The sequence below is a fragment of the Chenopodium album genome, chromosome 15 (genome assembly GCF_948465745.1).
Source record: "Chenopodium album chromosome 15, dcCheAlbu1.1, whole genome shotgun sequence".
NCBI classification, from domain to species: domain Eukaryota; kingdom Viridiplantae; phylum Streptophyta; class Magnoliopsida; order Caryophyllales; family Amaranthaceae; genus Chenopodium; species Chenopodium album.
In genome coordinates, this window is record NC_137848.1 from 16,172,230 (window position 1) to 16,195,116 (window position 22,887).

The 22,887-nt window shown below is 37.3% G+C and overlaps 1 protein-coding gene and 1 long non-coding RNA gene across 3 annotated transcripts; one reads left to right on the forward strand and one right to left on the reverse strand.

The window, feature by feature from the left end:
* Positions 1-206: 206 nt before the first annotated feature.
* On the reverse strand, positions 207-2,924 carry LOC145582007 (uncharacterized). Its single transcript, XR_014099722.1, has 3 exons — positions 2,871-2,924; positions 2,577-2,706; positions 207-397 (listed from the first exon to the last, which is right to left on the reverse strand). It is a non-coding gene; the product is annotated as an uncharacterized LOC145582007 (long non-coding RNA).
* Positions 2,925-7,621: 4,697 nt separating this feature from the next.
* LOC145583022 (light-mediated development protein DET1-like) lies at positions 7,622-21,978 on the forward strand. 2 transcript variants are annotated; one of them, XM_081640125.1, is made up of 11 exons: positions 7,622-7,923; positions 8,587-9,014; positions 9,178-9,406; positions 18,558-18,716; positions 18,944-19,012; positions 19,104-19,160; positions 19,387-19,467; positions 19,593-19,757; positions 19,891-19,986; positions 21,474-21,573; positions 21,713-21,978. In XM_081640125.1, the coding sequence occupies exons 1-11, from the start codon at positions 7,852-7,854 to the stop codon at positions 21,850-21,852; spliced, it is 1,596 nt and encodes a 531-aa protein (XP_081496251.1). In that variant the 5' UTR covers positions 7,622-7,851; the 3' UTR covers positions 21,853-21,978. The 2 variants fall into 2 exon arrangements, with proteins under 2 accessions (XP_081496251.1, XP_081496252.1); XM_081640126.1 differs by lacking the exon at positions 18,944-19,012.
* Positions 21,979-22,887: the final 909 nt, after the last annotated feature.

Here is a 22,887-nt window from a genome sequence, read left to right on the forward strand (position 1 = left end):
GAGCGTAGCAGGGTACCCTGTACAAATCCTTGGAACCGGAACCGGAACCTGTTGCAACAGGTTCCTAATTTTATTACCCGGAACCGGAACCTGTTGCAACAGGTTCCTAATTTTATTACCCGGAACCGGAACCTACAGGTTCCGGTTCCGGAACCGGGTACCCTGTCTCAAGTAAGCTTAATTGTTCCAAAATTACTAAATTGTTCCAAAGTTATAAAAAAAAAAGGATGTTTACCATAAATTAAAAGCTTACAAATAACAATCCAACACTAATTGTTTACTGTCTAGTATATTTAATACAAATACTTAACTTATATGATAAAAATACAAATTTTATTACACAATCTCATATTCGCATCTTGAATCTTGATAGCCCATGAAGTAAGACTTTTGATACCTACATAGCATAAGAACAAATTAAGTATATTATTACAATTAATAATTTTGGCAGTAAAATAAAAGTAGAGTAATATAAAGAAAATAACAAAGTAAAATTACAAGTTAGATTACCTTAATGCTTGTACAGGAGCAACCTTAATAATTTTTGCCAACATCTTCATTTAGTTGTGTAATACAACTATCACTTAAATCTAAAAATAAAAAAAATAAAAAAAAGCATGAATTCATTAACTTATATATACTCAATTACTCATCATATGAACTGATAAAAGATATGCATTATAATTAAAGTACTACCTTCTTCATATTTCTCAACATCTTCTAACAATTGCTCAATGTCCACACTTATGTCAGAAGCTCTCAACCAATCTTGAGCACAAATTAGAACTTCAACAGTTTTTGGACCTAAACTACTTCGAAACTGATCAAGGACCCGACCCGACGTACTAAAAGCCGACTCACTTGAAACCGTCGAAACTGGAATAGCAAGAATATCCTTCGCCATCATGCCCAAAACCTTGTATGTATCACTTTTGAGACTCCACCATTTTAAAATATCAAAAGATTCATCATCTCTTTTTTCAAGTGGTGCTTCAAGATACAAGTCTAACTCAGATTTTCCACCAACTTCATCAACATCTTCTTCATCAAACTCATCATACAACTTTTTCATGTTTACATTATTCACCGCTCCCATTTGATCATTACCATCAGCATCCATGGTGAAGGAAGTGGAACAATGAGCAGCATTTTGTGAAGTAGAAGACACAACATAATTGGCAAATAAACGATTTAACACATCATGTATATGATTTTATGTATCATCCACCTTTCTAGAGTCATGAGGATAAAGTTTCTTTAGAGAGAACTTGACAAACTTCAATTTATAACGTGGATCAAGAATAACCGCAATTAACACCATGACATTTGTTTTCCCCAAATCTCCATAATACTTCTCAAATTTCTCTCTCATTTGACTACTCATCAAACATAACTCAAGATCATCACTACTTTCCCACTCTAACAAAGAAGTAAGTATGGCCAACACTTCATGAAAATGCATATTGGAAGTCACATATAAACTACCAGACATTCTTTTAGTAGCTTCATAAAACCTCTTAAGACAAATTGATAAACCTTTGGCTTTCGCCCAATCATCTAAACTAGGAACACCATCTTTAAGCTCTTTTGCAAAATCAACATCATCCTCATTATATCGATAAAAGACTTTTTCATATTTCAATGCACTTTCCAACATTAGATAAGTAGAATTCCATCGAGTGGACACATCAAGACAAACTGAACCTTTGTGGAGAACTTTGACACGTTTAGCACATTCATTAAATAATTTAGCCCTAGGGGAGAGCTCCTAACATATCTTACAGCACCACGAATACTACTAATTGAATTTTTTACTTTTGACAAACCATCACGCACAATCAAATTAAGGACATGTGCAGCACATCTCATGTGAAAAAATTCACCTCCAAGGACAAGTTTATCAGACAAATTTTTCCTTAAATGACTAATAGCCACATCGTTCGAGCTAGCATTATCAACTGTGACACATGATATCTTTTCCTCAATGCCCCATTCAAGTATACAAGTCTCTACAACCTTTCCAATTTCTTTGCCTTTATGACCATCCATCAATTGAAAATTTAAAATTCTCTTGTGTAATTTCCAGAAATCATCAATAAAATGTGTCGTCAAACACAAGTAATTAAAATTCTGAATTGAAGTCCAACAGTCAGTTGTGAGAGCAACTCTTGATTTTAAGCCTTTTAAAGTATTCTTTAATTGTTCTCTCTCACATATATACAACTTCTTACAGTCTCTAGCAATTGTAAAACGTGAAGGAACAACAAATTGTGGACAAGTAACACTACAAAAGTACTTAAACCCTTCATGCTCAACAAAAGAAAATGGTTGTTCATCAACTATTATCATTTTAGCAAGAGCAAGTCTAGAGGCATTTTGATCAAATTCCCAATTAGAAATGGTTGTTGTTTCACTCTGAGCACTCCTAAAAACAGAGATAAGTTTCCGTTTTTTATCAACATTTTTAGGATGTTTTGGACATGTATTCAAATGTTTCTTCATTGATGAAGTGCCATTACTCACACTATAAGCCAATATTCCATCACAATACTTGCATTTAACTTGAACAACTTTACCCGTTTCTAGATCTCTTACATCCCAATAATGGTGCCAAACCTCTGACTTTCGCTTATCACCAGCCTTTTTGCTTGTTGTTCTCTTGCTTGAAGCTCCATCTTCTTTGCTTTCACTATCCATTTATAATGCCTATCAAAAAAAAAAAAAAAAAAAAAAAAAAAAAAAAAAAATCAGAAAATCAGAAAATAGAAGAAAAAACGCAGCAATAAGGATTAAGTAAGAATTAAAAGTTTAAATAAGAAGAAGAATTAATTTAAGGGAAGGAGATCATACATAAATCATAGATTACATACCAATATAGGAGGGTTTTGTAGTAGATGACGGCTGATGAAAATGAGAAATGAGAAATGAGAATGTGCTTAGGGTTTTTGTTTATTTTTAGGCTTACTTATATTTGTAATTTTGATATTGGGCTTGCATATTTGGGCTTCAATTACAGGTTCCGGTTCCGGTTCCGGGTACCCGGAACCGGAACCTGTTCTAACAGGGTACCCTACAGGTTCCGGGTACAAAATTTTATTACCCGGAACCGGAACCTGTTGCAACAGGTTCCTAGTTTTATTACCCGGAACCGGAACCTGCTCTACAGGTTCCGGTTCCGGTTCAGGGTACCCTGAATTTTTGCTCACCCCTACTTCTTCGTGCTTTAATTTCCTCCTCCTCGACTGAAGATTTGAAGTGGCTGGTCACCATCATATTTTTGGCATACGAATACCCTAACAAAAGAAGGGAGAAATGAAAAGCATGGTTAAACCCCACAGGGGAAGGGCATCCTTATCCATTGACGCCCTTGCTGTTTTCGATTTCTCCATTGAAGTTCTTCAGTTCTCCATTAAAGGCCTCTATTTTTAATTGAATATACATAATTTTTTAGACAAAATTCCAACAATAATGTAACTTATTGATTAGAAATGATGAATTTGCCCCTTTTGTGATAATAGAAATATTTCTCAAGTTGATAAACTTATATTTTCTCGATTTTTCTACATGTCTCGAGTTTTTGCTGCTTCAGAATCTATAAGTGCAGAGATTTTGTGTGGCATTTTCTTTGATCTTCGATTGTACTACTTCAATTCCATTCATCGACTCACAAGATAGCTTTAATTGTACTGCACATTAGTTTTTTCATCTATTTTATTTAATAATTAATTGATTAGAGAAAAGAGGTATAACTACCACAAGAAAGTAACTTTGTTTAGTAGATACATGGAAATGAATCCCTCGTATCAAATTGGGGGCAATGCCGTAATGGTTATCCCTATAATTCTATAAAGTGTGTTACCATAACTCTCATTATACCCAATATAAAGTACTATAATAAATTTGATTAATTGATTCCAATAATGCCACCATTCAAAAACACTATGCCAAGCTCACTATTGTAATAAAATGAAAGATATTAATACATATATGCTTCGTATTATTTTGCATTATTACATTCCATTAAGATGATTGTATAACAAACAACTTGTGTAAACATAATTAAATGGTACAAACCCAGAAAATTAGAGGCTCCGAAGTCAAACTTGCACACACATACGTAGCTAGCACTAGAGAACATCGATCTTTACTTACAATTAGTAGACTTAATAAGTTTAATAGAGGACTGCTAGTTTTGAGTGCAAGGCGGCTGTAGAAATCTGGGGAGCAAGTAGCTTCAGCTCTCTTGTAGCACAGGCTCCCTCCTTGAGTTTTGGGAATCGATTGGTGTGGCTAGTGTTGAAGGTCTCGAGTAGAGAGCTGAGGACAATGGCTAGTCTAATGTGGGCGGCTTGGGTACACGAATGTATAATTGGAATGGGACGCGTCCAACATTGTTCATGGAATTAAGAGGAATGCAGGGGGTTTTAATCTGTGTCAATGATGATTGATGATATTTGTTCTCTCTCTCAGTTTTTTATTGCTTAATCTGCGTCTTATGTTAAGAGTGCGATTAATACTTTGGCTTACCATGTAGCACAGTGGGATTCTAAAGGTTATAATGAATTTATTACTCGCACGAGTTTTTCAAAAAAAAAAAAAAAAAAAAAAAAAAGGTAAAGTTCAAGTTTAATTAGATGAAAAGAACACGAGTAAAGCAAAAATACAACCCCTAAACTATTGTATTTGTACACTTTTAGTCCCTCAACTTTATATGTGAATTTTTGGTCCCTCAACCACCTTGAGTGGTATTTCAGACCAAATAGTTTAGGAACTTTGCCTAATCAACAATAGTTTAAGGACCTCAATTTATTATTTGTCATTTTTTTTCACGCAATTGACTTTTTATCGGCAAAATTGCACATACAAATATTGCGGGACTAAAAGTGCACAAATACAATAGTTATAGAGTGTAGGAAAATTTGTTGAAAACTATCTTACACTACTACAAAATGCGTATTTTTTAGACGCTATTAGCTCGACGCAGTGATAGGGGCGTCAGGTAATTATTATAGTGTGCGTGTCTTCTCGACACTGTTTGAAGTCGATATTTAATTTCGACCCTGAAAAGCGTCGAGAAACCCTCACGTGTGGGGCACGTGATGTACTTTGCTTAACCTACATCTTCAGATTCATTTAGGGAAAAAAACCGCCGATCCTGAACAAACGTAGAACCCTTGTTCCCAATTGTTCTTATCATCGTCTCTTTTCCGATTTTAATCCTCCAAAAATGCAAAGAATTCATCAAGCTTGGATGAAGATATACTTTTTCTCTTTATATTACGTTGCGGAATTTTCCTTACTTATTGTCAAATTTAATCAATTACGTTCAGATCGATGATTCTCAAGTAATACTTTTTTCCCTAATTTCCTTTTAGAATTGAGTACTTTAATTTAGATCATTTTAAGGGTTATAATTTTGAGAAATGTTTTGATGATAGATGGGTTTGGCTCTTGAAGAACAATTAGAGGGTTTTGTTTATGCGTTTATATGCTACAAGGCTACGATTTTAACCCAATTCTAATGTTATTTTTGTTTTAAAAAAGCAAAATTGCTTAAGATATATGATAAGTCGGTCAGTAATTTCTTTCACTTCTCTGCTTCTGTAGTTCCAAATCTGCTTCTGTAGTTGAATAAAAATCTATGTCAAAGGATTTGTTTGTCAATATTTACAGCAAATAGGTGAATGAACACAAATGGTTTGAAGTATCAATTTTTGTTGAAAACCATCTTATAATTTTTTTTTTGCCAAAGCACACCTATTTTAAATTTTTTTTTGTTGAATCCTACCACTTTTCGGATTTCAACTATTGATTAGCATTTTTGGCTAGGGTTGTTCATAAATCGGTTTGGGCCGAAAAATGGACCGGACCACCTCGGACCGGACTGGACTTCGGGTCTTAAAATTCATTTTCTTGGTCTTCGGTCCGGTCCAAAACCTTATAAAAACCGGTCTTGGACCGGACCGATTTTTTTATTAAAAATACGCGTGAAACCTTAAATGATGGTTAAATTATCCTTAATAAGCTTTAGAAAACTTTAACTTTATAAGTTTTTTGTACTAAACATACAAAAAAGAGACGTTAAAAATAACGTTAAAATATAGTTTTTCCTTTACTGTTTTCGTGTTTTTCATAACTTTATTAAAAATTTAGTATTCTTTTTAAAAAAATTCTTAAATCGGTCCAAAGCGGTCTGGTTCAGGTTTTGGACCGATTCTTTCGGTCCGGTGCGGGTTCGGTCCTAGCTTAATCGATCCGGTTTCGGTTCTTAAAATTCTAATTTTCTCTTCTTTCGGATCCGGGTTTGTCCGGTCCGGTCTGGTCTTGGACCGATAAGCAGCCCTATTTTTGGCGTTGATTAGCATGTGCATCTCACGTGACCTATTTAACCCCACTTTTCTATTATTTCCCCCTTTCCCTCTATTCATTCCCCCCTTCGTCACTTACATTTTCGTGCAATTGTATAAAAGGCTATAAAAACCAAACTATGAAGAAGAGGAGTGACGAAGAGGGGAATGAATGGAGGGAAAGGGGGGAAAAATAAAAGAAAAATAGGGTTAAGTGGGTCACATGAGGTGCACATGTTAGTTAACGCTAGAAATGTAAGTAATTAGTCGGAATCCGGGGGAACGGTAGGGCTTAACAGAAAAAAAAAAAAATTAAAACAGGTGTGCTTTGACAAAGAAAAAAAAAATTTAAAACATGTGTGCTTTGACAAAAAAAAAAAAAAAATTTATAAGATTGTTTTCAACAAATTTGGTTTTTATAAGATGGTTTTCAACAAATTTTCCTATACTGTATTTGTACTTTAATCAAAAGAAGACACTCTAATTCACTTGATTTTTCCTTATTAATTAAAAAGGGGTTACTAAATGTAGGAATAATTTTTCCTAAATGATAAGTTAATTTTTTTTAAAATAAACTTATATTCCAATTTTGCCCTTGTTTTAATTTAAACATTTTCACTCCTTACTATATAAAATATAATCATCTGTAACGTTTAATTTACAAGCATATTCTAACGTACTCAACCTTACATGGATAATAATAAAATGCACTACGACAATTTTTGCAAGGTATGAATATTATGTGATGTAATTTTTTTTTCCCCGAAAAATCTAATTTATAGATGAACAATCAAACAAATTAAATTTTTCATCTTGTACGGAATGTCAGGGTGTCGGGTTGTATTTCCGGGGGTCAACAATACCTATCGGATTTAATTTCTGGGGGTCAACAATACCTACCGGATTTAATTTTCGGGGGTCAACAGTTCCCCCGGTTATGATTTCCGGGGGTCAACTGTATCCCTCGATATGATTCCCGAGGGTCAGCAATACCCCTGAATATGATTTCCGGGGGTCAACAATACCTTAGACCGGATGGTATATGAACGGTGAATAACTTTTTCGTTTCTACGACTCAGATTGAAGGATTTTGAGAGATTAGGGATCCAAGAGGCAGAAACGGAGAATGAAATGAATTGAAAAAATAAATTGGAAAAAAAAAAAAGGTTTCTGGGAGTGAAATAACGAAATAGTATATTGTTTTTTTTTTTGAAAAAGGGTATTTCAGTCTTTTTATTCTATTAATTAATCTAGGTCCAACAGCATCCCTCGCCCCCAATTTCGTAGCTCTGCTGTATCTCTCCCATCCTTACACCTTGTCCACCGAACTCCCTCCCATCATTTCTCTCTCCTCCCCAACCCACAACGCCGACCACGCGAACCAGCAACTGACTGTGTCGCCTCCTTTTTTCTTCCTTTTCTTGTTCAATTAAGGTATGCAATTGCATATCTTGTCTTTCACTGGTTCTTCGAGTTGCCGTATCTCTTCTTGCTCGCAGCTCTCATGTTTAAAAGCAACAATCTTGTTGCTAGATTGTTTGAACGCCAGACTCGTGCTTCTACTCCTGGCACCAATGTATGTTTTTCTCGCTTTATACCATTTTAGTTTCAATTTCTGTTTTTCTTGTTTTAGGGATTATCTTGGAATTGCTTATTACTGAGTAATTTAGTTTAATTATGTTATTCTTTTTTATAACAGATATGGGATTGTTTGACTACCCATGTGTTACACTTGGCCTTTGAGTGAGAAATTGTGTGTTTTTGGTACTTATTGAATTGTCAATTGTTCATGTCTCAGTGTCGTGGAGTGTGATCTAGACGTAAAATGAAGAATTTGAGTGATATAGGATTTAATTGATGATGAGCTAAGTGAATTTTTTTATGTGGGTATGTAACCCGTAAGACTTCAAATTGAATTGTGGAAGTGAATCAGAGGTTGGAGTTCTTTGGGTTAGTGTTTGAGAGAATAACCCATTTGTGAGTTGGGATTAATTTCCCGCGTCAATGAATAACTTCTAAGACTGGTGGGTTACTCCACTTATAATAACTGACGGTCTTGATATCTTGTATGTGATCACGTAGACATGCCTAAGATCCCCTTAATATTTGATAGGTAGCCTTGTCTTTTATATTTGTTATTATAGAACTAGGTGTTTGGTCATATGTTGGCTGCAAATTTGTCATATTGAATCATTTGGGTTTTTGTTTTCTGAATCTAACTGTAACTTTATTTATCCAGATTCATCGTGCTAGGCAGCTTTATGAGAATATTGTGCCAAGTTATACCATATATGACGTTGATTGCCCCGATTATTCTTTTCGTAAATTCACTGAAGATGGTCAGTACCTGATCAGCTTTAGTAAAAATTATCAGGAGCTAATTGTTTATAGACCATCATGGCTATCGTTTTCATATTTTGGAGAAGAGTGTGATGCTCATGATCTCCCTTCGAGAGCAAACAAGTTTGACAGCTTCTTCACTCAGTTATATTGCGTATCACTTGCATCAACCGATGAAGTTATTTGCAAAGACTTTTTTATTTACAAGGAAAGTAACCAATTTGGACTCTTTGCAACTTCTACTTCACAACTTAACAATGCTGTGTCCACAGAAGGTGCTGTACAAGGTGTTCCATCTATAGAAAAGATTACATTTCACCTACTGAGGTGTGCAGTTTGATCTTGGGTTTTTCAATAGTTTTGGTCTTGTATTGGTTAGTACTTTAGTCTGATATTCGTATTGACCAAATAAGCTTCGTTTTTTTTCCTCCCCTCCCTATGTGATTACTAGGAGCTGGCTTTATTTAACTGTCATCTATTGATCTTTTAGATTGGAAGATGGCATTATGTTGGACAAGAGGATCTTTCACAATGATTTCATTAACTTAACACATAATGTGGGTGTATATCTATATGATGATCTGCTCGCTGTTGTCTCACTCCGCTATCAGATTATACATATACTCCAAGTTAGGGAATCTGGAAATCTTGTTGATGTGCGTGTCATTGGAGAATTTTGTCGAGAAGATGATGAACTCTTCCTGCATTCAAGTGCTCAAGTAAGTCATTCTCTTGAAAGCTGTATTTCTTAATCAGATTTTGTTGATCGCCGTGATTTAGGGAAATTATGCATTGATACAAATGACATGTGAGATAATGTGATTACTCTTGTATTATCAATCTTAGGGAATTGCTTTTCTGCAGGCTTTTTTTTTTGTTTTGTTTTTTTTTTTTTTTCCTTTTTGATTGGTAAAATTAACTGAAGTCTACCCCTCTGGATAGGACCAACCTAACACACTACACATCCTTGCGGTTGATAGTGGAAATCAGCTGTCAAAGATGGGCAGTTGTGCCAATAATTGGCTAAAATCACGGGCAGTGTATAAAAAGGCGCGCCTAGGCGTTAGGTGATTAGGGTATAGAGCCTTTTTTGCTCTAGGCGAGGTGCACCTAAGATGCACTTGAAGCGCACCTAGGCAAATTTCTTTAATTGTTTTATATTGTGCACCTCACTTCAAAGATGCAAACTAAGGCCCGGCTAGGCGCAACAGGACCCATCGCCTCATTGCGCCTTTTTATACATTGATCACGGGTAGCGTCCCTAAAGCAATTGGAAATTAAGAAATCATTGAATCTCTGACGATTTAGACAACAATTTTTAACAGTAATTTTGAATAGTCACAGGACATTAAAGCCCTTTTGGGTCTCACTACACAAAATGTTATCTCCCTGTATAACTAAACAAATATTCTCTTAGGAATAGCTGAATTGATAGTTTGTCTTGATGCCAATGCTTCTGCTTTGCCCATTGCTTTAGCCCTTCCATGACTAATTTTTCTCTCCGGTCTATAATGACAAAACCTATTGCAGCTTTCACACTAGAATATTTAGAACCATCAAAATTTATGTTACAAAAGCCTAGGAGAGGTTTTTACCACTCAATATGGGTATGCAATGGAACTAGCTTTTGACTTGTGAGGCATCATCCCTAGACGGGTTGTTTTCATTAATGAATCTCTTGAGTATTACTGTTCTTTCTAGCCTTAGGGGATTTGCCAATCAACCAACTAACAATGTAGTAAAAAAAGCTGCATTGTTGATTATAATCATGATTCTAACTAACATCACATATGCCAAATTAAATTAATTTTCCCAAACCATCTTTTTGACCCTCATCAAGTTTCTTCGTGCATGGAGGTATTTTGTCCATATATTTTTATTTCCAAACTAATTTATCCAAGAGGCTCAAAGGATCTGAAATACAGGTTTAGAAATTCTTTATTTCATTGCAATGTTACTAGCATTTGCAATCTTTTTTTCTAGACCACCATAGGACTTTGGTTGAAAATTCTTATAAGAGTTTTAACAAGTAATTAAACTAGATTTTGGAGGGTTTTTCTTTTATTTCAAAATAAATCCAAAATCCAAGTGACCAAGTTCAACACCACCATCAACCCCCAAGGATAATATAACTAGGAACTTTGAATGCCTTTATACTTTTGAGCTACAAAATTGAACTATATAAAAAATTAACTCTTATGTGAATAATTGGACATTCTAAATATTTACTTAAAGAGAGTTAATTCTGATTTCCTATTATCCTTCTAACGGATTTCCTATCATTATTATTGACATTCACTGTTGTTTTTGCAAAAGAATTTCGGGATTTGAGTAGTGGGGGAGCTTGCTCGTGTGGTCAAACCGAGTCCTGCAAAACAAAGTCAATCAACTGTCTAGGGAGTGTTACGGAGTAAACCCCTCCGACGGTCTCAGTCAAATGTGTTTAGAGAGAGAATTTGTTGAGAGAGTGGAGAAAATTAATTACCCGACAAATCTGTGTAAATTAGTAATTATAGGAGGGGATTAACCGACTTATTGGGGTTTGAATAAGGGTTTTCGTTTTCGGTCAATTCGGGCTGTATTAGGCATTGTTGGGCCGTGTTAGGATTTCTCGGAATATGTGCTGAGAATAGGTTCAGAATATTCCCGTTCTCGCATTCTAAGGTTTAAATGAGGGTATTTTGGTAATTTTCGTACTTAATGAATGTGGGCCCACACAAGGTCCAAACATTAGCCCCCACGACAAATTTGTGAAGCGCGCTCCGTGGTTATGAAGTTTGTTGGAAAAATTTGATTGAATGAAATCAACCGTCTTGGAAATATGAAATGTGCTCGAGTCATCTCAACAACTCATTTTTATTTTGTTCTTTCTATTTTTACTGTTAGTCGTCGAGCACACAAAGGTGCAGCCGAATCCTAGTGCTAGGGCAAACTGGGCTATGTTGTGCTGGTAGGCGCGAGGTGCTGGATGCGTGGCAAGCATCTAAGCCTTTTGCTCGGCGAGCTTCCTTGGCATGCCCGGGCATGTAAGCTTGATGGCGATGTTGTGATGCGTGCTTGGCGGTGATATGCTATGCACTAGCGCACACCAGCACGCACCACTTATACACTGCAGCCCCTTGGTCTCCTTGGCAATGACTTGCCCTTCATGCGATGACTCGACCAATGGCTTCAGACCTTTTTGATCGCGTTTAAACGTCCATATGACTTGGAAACTAAGGTGTTTTTGGCACTCATGTGTCTCGTGGGCGATGACCTTTTTTTTTGCATTTACACGTCCTTATGACTGGGGTGTTTTTGGCACTCATGTGTCTTGTGGGCGATGAAGTATCATGGGCACTTTCCTTTACTATCAAGAATGCTTAAAACTGACCCACTTCATCTTTTGTTGGATACAATCTACTTCAGGAGGTCAGCTCTATGCGACTACGACTACCTGTATAGGATTTGACCCAACAAAATTGCGTAAAAGGCTTCTAGCAAGGTGAAAATGCCAATTTTTTTAATTACGGTCTAACTATAAGGCATAGAATTGGAGGGTGATGTGTTCGAGTCGCCCCTTGAATGGGCGATAATATGTTGGGCACCCCTTGGATGGACGATGATATGTATGATGCCTCTTGGGGATAAGAACCTCTTGGGCATGCAATGAAAAGAGTTGTACGTTATGTTGTTATGTACTCAATTTCGTATAATTATACGTGTTCTCTGTACTCTTTTGCATGAGCGATAACCGGTAAGTGTGACACGCTCTTTCTACACGAGTGACAAGTGTCTTGTGGCTCACTTTTTGAAGTGAATATTTCTTTATCTATGGCCAGCTTCTTATTCATTTCTCATTCACAATTTCAATCTTAAAATATTTGTAGTGAGAAAGTAGTGAGAGAAAGCGTTTGTAAGGCAAGGTGGTAGAAGAAGGCAAGCAACATTAGGGGGAGCTCACTTTAGTTGGAAGATGCTATCTTTTAAGGAACGCTTTTGTCCCTCTCAACTTTCTTTCTTTCTTGTTAATGGCTTCATCTTCAAGTTTTTCTAGTATTAGGCTGCTAAGGTGGGCCTCCTTAGGCGAGATCACCGTGGAAGTAGCGTAAGATTGCTCCATTACCTCCGACATTCCTTACGCCAACGTGTTGTCGAATTTCCTGGCTGATCTCCATACTCATATTATGAGGAAGATTGGATCCCCGCCAGATGATGGGCTGTGGCCTTCCCTCATGAATACGATTTATTTAATAAGCATTGTTCCCTTGCAAATAGTGTAGTTACAATAATGTGGCGGGAGACTGGGGAAGATCGAAGCAACGAAGGCCAACATCAATGAGGAGGCCTACCGACTTATGGGTTAAGGGCGGTGTTTAGATGTCACTTAGACCAATATCAACAATCAATTGCCATTAATATGGGGTAACCGACTAATATATGGGCTATGCCCCCGATGAACGGGACACGCCGACAACTCCACCTCCTAGGTGTACCACCGTGTATTTGATTCTATTAAAGCAAGGAATGCAATTTCCAAACTATCCATTTGTGAGGACCTTGCTGTGTGAGCACAACCTAGCTATTTGCAACTTAACGCCCTACACTTGGGTTAAAGTATACTCTTTTTTGGTGGTGTGCTCCATGCTAGGACAATCTCCGACTATGAGGTTTGGAGAAACTTGTTCACGTTGATCGCCTTTAAGAATAATTTTGGACCATGTTGGTGGACGTTTTGCGTCCACACGGGTTTTAAAGTGGTGATGAAGGAACCTTTGAACGTGAAAAATTGGCGTGGTCAATTTATGTATGTTAATTGTCATAATTGGGGCATCCTATTGGTTCCGAACTTGGGCAAACCCAACTTGATTTGAATTTTGACATTCCTCCGATAATTAAAGTGATGCTGTAGTTGTTCTTTGTGTAGAGACTAAGGGTCACATGATAAAGGGCGACCCTGGATACCCGACCATGCCTTTCTAGAGGATGAGAGGAAGCTCTATATAGTGCCTTGGCTTCCGCTACCCGTTAGGTATGATGGTCGGAAGGGTTTTCCACATATATCATTATAGTTACCTCCACCGCCTCGGGTAAGTTTTCTTGGTTGTTTTTTAATGCATCTTGTGTCTTGAATCTCCTACTTGATATTTTTTGCACAAGACCAGGGGACATTAGCTACTCTAGCTACTCTGCCCGTGGTCGGTCTTCGTGAGCATAGTTCCTCGGTGGCTCATGAAGACCGGGAGCTTCAGCATACACAAACTCATATTCCTTTCACGATGCAAGAAGGTTATGACCACTCGGTGTCGATACCATTTCCTGAACGCCCACCTAGTCCTAAGAGAAAGAGGCGCGGTGACGGCAATAGTTCGTCTAGCTGGGCCTCCTTTTGGGATCTCGGCAGTTGGGGTAGAAAGACGCGTGCCGAATCGGTGTTGAGTCACCTTTACTCGTGTGCTGATGCCGACCACTTCAAGGTTTTAGATCACGAGAATGAATTCAAAGCCATGCAACAATCGTGGGCTGAGGTTAATGGCTCTTTTTCTTTTATGTTGTCTTCCTTTTGTGTTATGAGTGACATGCTCTTTTGACAATTTTTGGTACGGGCCACCGTATTTGCGAGACATGGGCTTGATGTGTAACATTTGACCCATGAAAGAGATCAAGCCACAAAGAGGATGAATTGCTTAGACGTGAGACATGGAGTCGAAGTTTAAAGAGGCAAGGGACCTTTAGGAAAAGGATGCTTTGAAGTTGGTTGCCGAGGAATAGTTAGCCTATGTCGAGGGGCAATTTTGGCTAGCACTCTGCAAGAGATGGCGGAGGCATGGTTGTAGATGGCACACGAAAAGGCCAGTCTTGCCCACAAGAGTGTCGACGCCAACAAATTGGAACAGGAAGCGGGTGTTCGTCGTCTCCAGGCTAGCCCTTGAAATTGTTCACCTTATGCTTAAGTTTGATCCTAAGAGTGCTCAACGAATTGATTCAAAATGTTATGATTGGCGACCATGACCTGGGTTAGCTTTAATTTTGTGAGGGTAAGCTTCAATGCCATAACAATATCCATTAATGTTTTAACAATTTTTTGCTATTTTTCAAATCAAATAGTTTTTCCATTGATATCACTTCAAATACAAGCTGCAAGCCAACATAAAGAACATAGAGATACAAGAACATAAAGAAGACAATAAAACAAGGAAACTAAGCATGGTGCGAAAGGCATCATTCTCATAGCCAGTGCCTAGTTGTCCATCATCAATGAGAAACCGGTCACTGCTCACTTGCCCATTATCGTAATTTATGTGTGAGAAACCGGTCACCGCCCACTTTGCCCATGAACATCGACCACGGGTCGATTAGCTAATGTCACCTGGGTCTCCTATAAAAAAAAAAACATCAAGTAGTGAGATTCAAGACAAAAGATGCATTCAAAATTAATTAAGAGAACTTACCCGAGGGAGGGGAGGTACTTGCTTAGTCCCTTCTTTCAGCTCCTTTCTCACCATGGCGGCTTGTAAGGCCAGGACTTTTTAGTTCTTTAGTGCTTCTAAATCCATGTATTTGAGGACTGTATACAAGTTTGAAGAAATTTAAAAGTTAACTAAGGTAAATACAATAATATATGTGGAAAACCTTGTAGGTAGCGGAAGCTAAGGCCGACTTTACAGAGGTTCCTCTCATCCTCTAGAAAGGCCCAATTGGGTATTCATGTCAAGGGTAGGCATGTGGGTCGCCCTTGATCATGCGACCCTCGGTCTTTAGACAAAGTGCAACTACAACCTCCCTCCTTAGTCATTGGAAGAATGTCATAATTATAACTCAAGTTGGGTTCGCCCAAGTTCGGAACCAATGGGATGTCCCAATTACGATAATGAACATACATAAATTAACCTCGCCAATTTTTCACGTTTGAAGGTTCCTTCATCCCCACTCTTAAACCCGTGCGGATGCAGAACATCCATCAACCGGGTCCAAAATTATCCTTAAAGGTGATCAACGTGAACAAGTTTCTCCAAAGCCTCTAACTCGGAGATTGTCCTAGCATGGAGCACACTACATCAAAAAAAAAAAAGGTACACTTTGAGCGGCATTAAGTTGCAAATGGCTAGGTTGTACTCACGTAGCAAAGTCCTCACAAATGGATGGAGAGGAAAGTGCATTCCTTGCTTTAATAGAAACCAATACACGAAGGAAGTGGAGTTGTCGGATTGTGCGTTCATCGGGGGCATACCCCATATATTGGCAAGTTACTCCATATTTAACGGCCATTGATTGTTGATATTGGTATAAGTGGCGTCTAAACACCGCCCTTAACCCATGAGCCGGTAGTCTAATATTAGATGAACTTGAAGATGAAGCCATTAATAAGAAACCAGAGAGGAACAAAGGCGTACCTTAAAAGAGAGCTGCTGAATCATGAACACCACTTTGTCGAGGACAAGAGCTTGCTAGCCTATAAATCTTTCTCTCACTATAAATCTTTTAAGATTTAAATTGTGAATGAGAAATGAATAAAAGTTGGCCATATATAGAGAAATATTTGCTTTGAAAAGTGAGCCATAAGACACTTGTCACTCTTGTAGAAAGAGTGTCACATATACTTGTCACTCATGCAAAAGAGTACGGAGAATACGTATAATTATACGATATTATATACATAAAGTATAACTCTTTTCGTCGCTTATCCAAGAAGTTCTTACCCTCAAAAGGCATCATACATGTAATCACCCATCCAATGGGCTCTTAGCTCCAAGGGGCGCCAATCATATCATCGCCACCCTAGGGGCTCGTTAGGGGCGACTCGAGCACATTACCCTCCAATTCCATGCCTTAAAGTAAGACTGTAATCAGAAAAAAATTGCTCAATTCGGACACCCGAGGGCCAAGTTATGACCTCCCGAAGTTTTTGTCAAAATTTACTAAGCAACAGGCAAGACTGCTTTTGACAAAGGACGAAGTGGGTCATTTTTAAGCATTCTTGATAGTAAAGTGCCCATGACACTTCATCGACCACAAGACACATGAGTGCCAAAAAGTCGTAAGGACGTTTAAACGCAATAAAAAAGGTATGAAGCCATTGGCTAAGGGGCAAGTCATCACCTAGGAGGCCAAGGGGTTGCAATGCATAACAAGTCATCAGCCAAGAGACCAAGGGGCTGCATTGCATAGCGGTGCGCAAGGGCTGGTGCGCATTGGTGCATAGCATATCACCACCCAGCATGCAGCACATCATCGCCCAACAGGCTTTTCTGCTGGCATGCAACACAACATTGCCTAGCAAGCATAGATCCTTGCTGGCAGCATCACCCAGCATCATCGTTTAGCAGCTCGCCACGCAAGCTCACCCAGCAGGGCGAGCCCTGCCAGGTACATCACATCATCGCCAGGCAGCAGCATCGCCAGCACCTCGACGACTAATAATAATACTAAAAAATAGAATAAAAAATGTGTTATTGAGGTGACTTGAGCACACTTCATATTTCCAAGACGGTTGATTTCATTCAATCGATATTTTTCTAACAAACTCCCGACCGGGAAGCGCGCTTCACGAATTTGTCGTGGGGCTAATGTTTGGACCCCTTGTGTCTGTGGGCCCACATTCATTAAATATGAAAATTACCAAAATACCCTCATTTAAACCATAGAACAGGATTATTCCGAAATCGTGCTCAGCACGCATCTCAAGAAATCCTTACACGGCCCAACAATGCCTAATATGGCCAGAAACCCTAATCAATCAGCTAATCCTCTCCATAAATAATAATCTACAAAAATTAGTGGGAAAATAATTTTCTCCACTCTCTCTAAACACATTTGACTGGCTGACCGTCGGAGGGGCTTTCTCGGGAACACCCCCCGAGGCAGTTGACTTTCTTTGTTTTGCAGGTTTCAGTTTGACCAAACGAGCAGGCTCCCCCACAACTCAAATCCCTGGACCCCTTGTTGGCCCACAACCGTGCGTTTAAAAACTCATTTACGAAAGTTCACTAGTTGACCAAACATTTTACAATACTGCTCTAAAAGATCTTAAAAATAGAAACGTATGTGGGTTTACGATGGAAAACCTCCATTGTTCTTAGTGCATTGAAAAGTCGATTGATTGCTTACTTAGCTGACCACACATTGAGCAATAATTATTTGAAATAGCTTTAGTAATAGATTGAGGTGCAGGCTTTTGGCAGAAAATCACTGCTATCTCAAAATTTATATTTCCTAATTCTATTAAAAAAAAAATGTTTCCTAACTTATATTTTACGAACTTATCTTGTTTGTAATAAGATAAATACGATAAAATAAGTTGTAACAAACAAACTCTTTAAGTCTTAACATCTCGCAAACTCAAGCTAAATTGAGGAAATAGGCCAAGACCCAAAACAGAGTATGGGACAAATAAAAAGATTGAATTATACATGTTTTCTTCTCATAGATGTAGGGCATACTTGAGAGATCTTTTAGCCAACTTGATATACTTCTGGGATTTTTTCTTTTGTCATTGGAGCTTGGGGATTATCGCTTTTCTGAAACTAGTAAACAAATAGCTAAATAAGGGGGCAGGATCACATAACTCAATATCTTTGATTACTCTTGTCTTGAGGTTTTGTATAATGAAGCTTAACAACGTAATCTAGAGCTATCAAGTAAAACCTGATTAAACTTTGAAGACCTTGAAATTTGGATGTATGGTTTTCAGAGATCTGATGATCAAGAAGAAATAAGGGTTTGCTGAGATGCAGCACTCTTGACCTAGGGTTTTGTCAAGCTTTTTACTTCTATTTCTATCTCTTACTCTCTTGCATCTTCTTAAAAATGCATTTCAATTGCAATCTCAGTGATTGATGCTTCTGTGCAGTTGAAAGTTATTATCTAACTTCCAAGAGTTGCTTTCTACAGTATGGAACAATAAACGACAATTATAACCAGAGACAAGCTCTTGTGAACAACAATGAAGGTGTTCCCAGCAGTGAGCATTCTATGCTAAGTGGCATTAAACAGCGGTTACTTTCATTCATATTTAGAGGGATATGGAATGAAGAAGCAGATGAAGCAAATGTAAGTCATTTTACTTGTTTAAATTGCTCATCAATGATGTTTTAAAAAAATTAGTTGATGCAGCTATTAAATCACGGATGGATTATAATGTCATATCAGTGTGATATAGTGTATGCATTGTTATTCAATATTTATCATTTATTCTATTTTATTTTCCTATTATTTGTTTGCATTTCATCTCTTCTTACAAAGCAGCTTGTTTATTCCTCTTGTCGTATTGTATTCAGAGGGTCCAACGGTTGAAAAAGAAATTCTATTTTTATTTTCAAGTTTACGTTGACTTGATAATGTGGAAGGTAAATTGATTTGTTAGAGAATTCTCAATGTTATTCTTTAGTTATCCTCGCAAAAATGCAAAATCTAAATGCAAACTCTTTTGTTGCCTAGGTTCAATTCTTGGACAGACATCACTTGTTGATCAAATTTGGTAGTGTCGATGGAGGGGTAAGGCTATTCCCCCCCCCCCCCCCCCTCTTTTTCCTTCTTTACAGGCAAATCTGTATGTGCCTATACTGTAATATGGACCTGGTGTTTTTCCTTCTGTGTGTGTGTGTGTGGATTGATATGATATGCAGAAAGGGGATTTCTGTAATCTTTAGAAACATCCATCTGCCTTCGTCTAAGAAAGATTTTGATAGGACATGAGTTGCTGATTGAAATATAATTACAGGTCTCCCGAAATGCTGACCACCATCCAGCCTTCTTCGCTATATATAGCATGGATGCTGCGGAATTTGTAGCATTTTACCAGGTCTGTCTTTGCTGAAATTACATAAGCTCAACAGTTTTCCCCACTATGATTGTTACTCAGAAAGTTACATATTTTGACGTGATTGTTATTTGCTTATCACTTGTCGTCTTGTCCCCATGATTCAGAATTCAGCAGATGAGCTTTATTTTTTGCTCGAGAAGTTTGCTGACCATTTCCATATATCTCCAAACAATTCATTGCATATGAAATTTATCTCATCTCATTCAAATAACCTCCACGCCTTTGAACAATTGATTTGCTTGAAAAATAAGTCTGGCAGCTTTTCACAGGCAAGTTGTTTTTTTTTTTTTTTTTTTTTTTTAATCTTTGCCATTTTCTGGTTTTTTTTGGCTGTGTTAGTTATGACTTTGCAAATGCTTAGAAATGTTAGCATTCTTTTTAACATTTGGCTAGTAATTGCAGTTTGTGAAGAAAACATTGGGATCTTTACCTTTCACTTGTCAGTCACAGAGTCCATCACCCTATTTTGATCAGTCGCTCTTTCGTTTTGATGAGAAGGTTTGTCTCTTATCCTTTGCCTACCAAGTGTGATAGTATTAGCTGTTAAACCAGGATTTGACCTTTCCTGGAGTTGCTTGCTGTGGTTTACTGCCTATTATCGTTGTCAAAATCTACTTTAACTAAAAGATTATTGAAACTTGCTTCAACCATGATAAATTTTATCAGAAACTTGCTGTATGAAAATTAAGATGTATAACATAAGATCATGCATGCAATCACCTAAAGAAGTTTGTTGATGCATGTGCCTTGCTGAGGAAACAATTTGGGTTTGACTCTTCTGATTGTTTACTTTAAAACTGAAAATTAATTAAAAAAAACTGTTTATAAAGCAAGACACCTGGTGCATGATTAATGCAAGATGTTGAACCAAATGAAATGTCTCTGACCTTTCCATCAATTAAAATACCTTTTGTAACTTTCGAACCTAATTACTATGTTCATTGCAAGGGTACCTTTTCTAGTAAGATAAAAGGATTATTTACAAGAATTACAATGAAGGGAGGAAACACAGTGATTACCACGGTCTTATTTATTCTATTTGAATTCTGAGAAGAAAAAAGTGTTTCTTCCACCCATTTTCTATAACTAAAATGTCCAAAATGACCATAAGAAGGATTACTATTGAACCAACATCAAGATATGAAGAGGGTTGACCAAGAGCTTAAAAAAGCATGCTAGAGAAGTAGTACGATAATCCTCATTTATCTGGTTCCTGTCTATCACTACAATACTACATTATTGTCTTGTTGATGATCAGTTCCGAATGTCCAAGTGAATGATCGTTTTATATGCTTCATGCCATTTTCATTCAATAGCTAACATCTGCTACAAGATCTGTTATTGCAATGAAAATTAATGTCAATTTATAGATAGCTTTCAAGTAAGAACACTGTTTGAAAAGGTGCAAGGCGATAGGGGGTAAGTGCTTAATTTGGTCTGGACGAGGCGTGTTTGGTTAGGCGCATGAGGTGCGCCCGCCCAAAGCAGACTTCAGTCAGAAGTTTTAACTGTTCATATGGTGTGCCTCACTTGGCAGTTGGCACGCCTTAGGTGCACCTAGGCATAGCAGAACCCCTCTCGCTTCAACGTGCCTTGAACTTTTTATACATTGAGCAGTAAAACTTTAATATGTGGGGTTAAATTTTCTCTCGGTTGTCTTATTTTAGAACTAGTTTGATTGTTTAAATGATTTAATTATTTGGATGGAGTGTGCTAGATTTGGCTTTTGTGCCTTTGCTAAATACTTGAAGTATTGGAATAAATTTTCAGTTTCAGTGTTTCATCATATTAGTTTTTCACGTGATTGGTAGTACAACCTTATTTCTTACCTTTTCTAATTATATGTCACTAATACAGCTGATTATTTCTTACCTTTCTAATTAAGTGTCACTAATACCGCTGATTATTTCCTACCTTTTCTTATCAAATGTCACTATTACAGCTGATTATTTCTTACCTTTTCTAATTAAATGTCACTAATACAGCTGATTTCGGCTACTGATCGGCATAGACAATCTACGGACCATCCCATTAAATTTATCTCAAGGAGGCAACCCAAAATTCCAAAGTTCAAGATTAAACCAGGTATGCATCCTATGTGATTATTGGATAATCAAACATCCCTCCTTAAATTTTGGTGTCCGATGGACCACTATACTTGTCATGATTTTGATTTAGTATGAAATTTAGTAATTGTAACAAATAATGCTTACTTGTATCATAGGCCCTGAAGCTGGGAATTCAGATGCTCGGGCAAAGAAGATATCCTCGTTCTTGTTCCATCCAATTCTACCTCTTGTCATTTCCGTTCAACAAACTATGTTCTCACAGTCTTCCGTTGTGAATATTCACTTTCGGAAATGATAATAGTTCTTGTTGGGTGTATCTCTAAATATTCTATTTTGGGATTGTATTATTTAGCAGTTAACAATTTTGGCGGGAAAATTATGTGTCCAAGAGCTGAATTTTGTATCTATGGTTCTTCCTCAATTCCTTTTGTGTGTTTTTGTCTGCATAAGAATTGACAGAACCTCTCTCATGTACATAATTTGAAACAACTAATCCACCAATTATTCTAATATTTAATATTTTAAAGAAAAAATTGATTTTGACGATCGCAACTTTGAATTATCATTATAAATAGTCCCTCCTTTTGATTATCTCACAATGGCCAAACTTTGGAAGGGCTTTTTCTGAAACAGTCTCTAAACTATTGTGACCATTTAATAGGTTAATTGTGCTATGTATCGTAAAAAAAAAAAAAAAAAAAAAAAAAAAAAAAAAAAAAAAAAAAGATTAAAAAGAACAACCTCCATCACCCCCCTCCATCTCCTCCTTACTTCTTTTCACCATGCACTCTCCCAACCACCATCCCTGACCACCCCAGCTTGACGAAACTACCACATTCTCTCTTACTTTCTCCCAATAAACAACCCACCACCTCTTGTAAATAAACTATAACGACCACCACCATCACCATCTTCTCTCAATCTCTCTTCTTTTTCCCTTTATCCTATGAACTATAACTTGTGGATGGCAGTGAAATCGAAAAGGGTTTGGGTTTGGCATTGGAGGTGGGTAGGTGACTGCGAGTCTAGATTTCGTCAATGTGACAAACAGGTTAGGGTGTCGATTATGGTGAACTTGCATTGAAGGAGCTTCAGGGGGTCTGGTTGTGGTGAAGGAGGGGCCCTTAGATGGAGCTAGTAAAGGGAGAAAGTGGTTGTGGTTAATATGGTCTAACATGTAGTTTTAATATACTCGTTAGTCTAATCGACTATATCGTCATAGTTCATGTTTCATTTCATTATTTATGCAAAATAAAAAGATATTGTAATAAACATGTTATAGTTGTATTTTATCTATGTTATTTTTAATACTTTTTTTTTTTTTTTTTTT

Coding starts and splice junctions, on each gene's coding strand:
- LOC145583022 (XM_081640125.1), top strand. CDS start 7,852: ATGTTTAAAAGCAACAATCTTGTTGCTAGATTGTTTGAACGCCAGACT. Junction 7,924..8,586: donor CTTCTACTCCTGGCACCAAT/GTATGTTTTTCT, acceptor TTATTTATCCAG/ATTCATCGTGCTAGGCAGCT. Junction 9,407..18,557: donor TCCTGCATTCAAGTGCTCAA/GTAAGTCATTCT, acceptor TGCTTTCTACAG/TATGGAACAATAAACGACAA.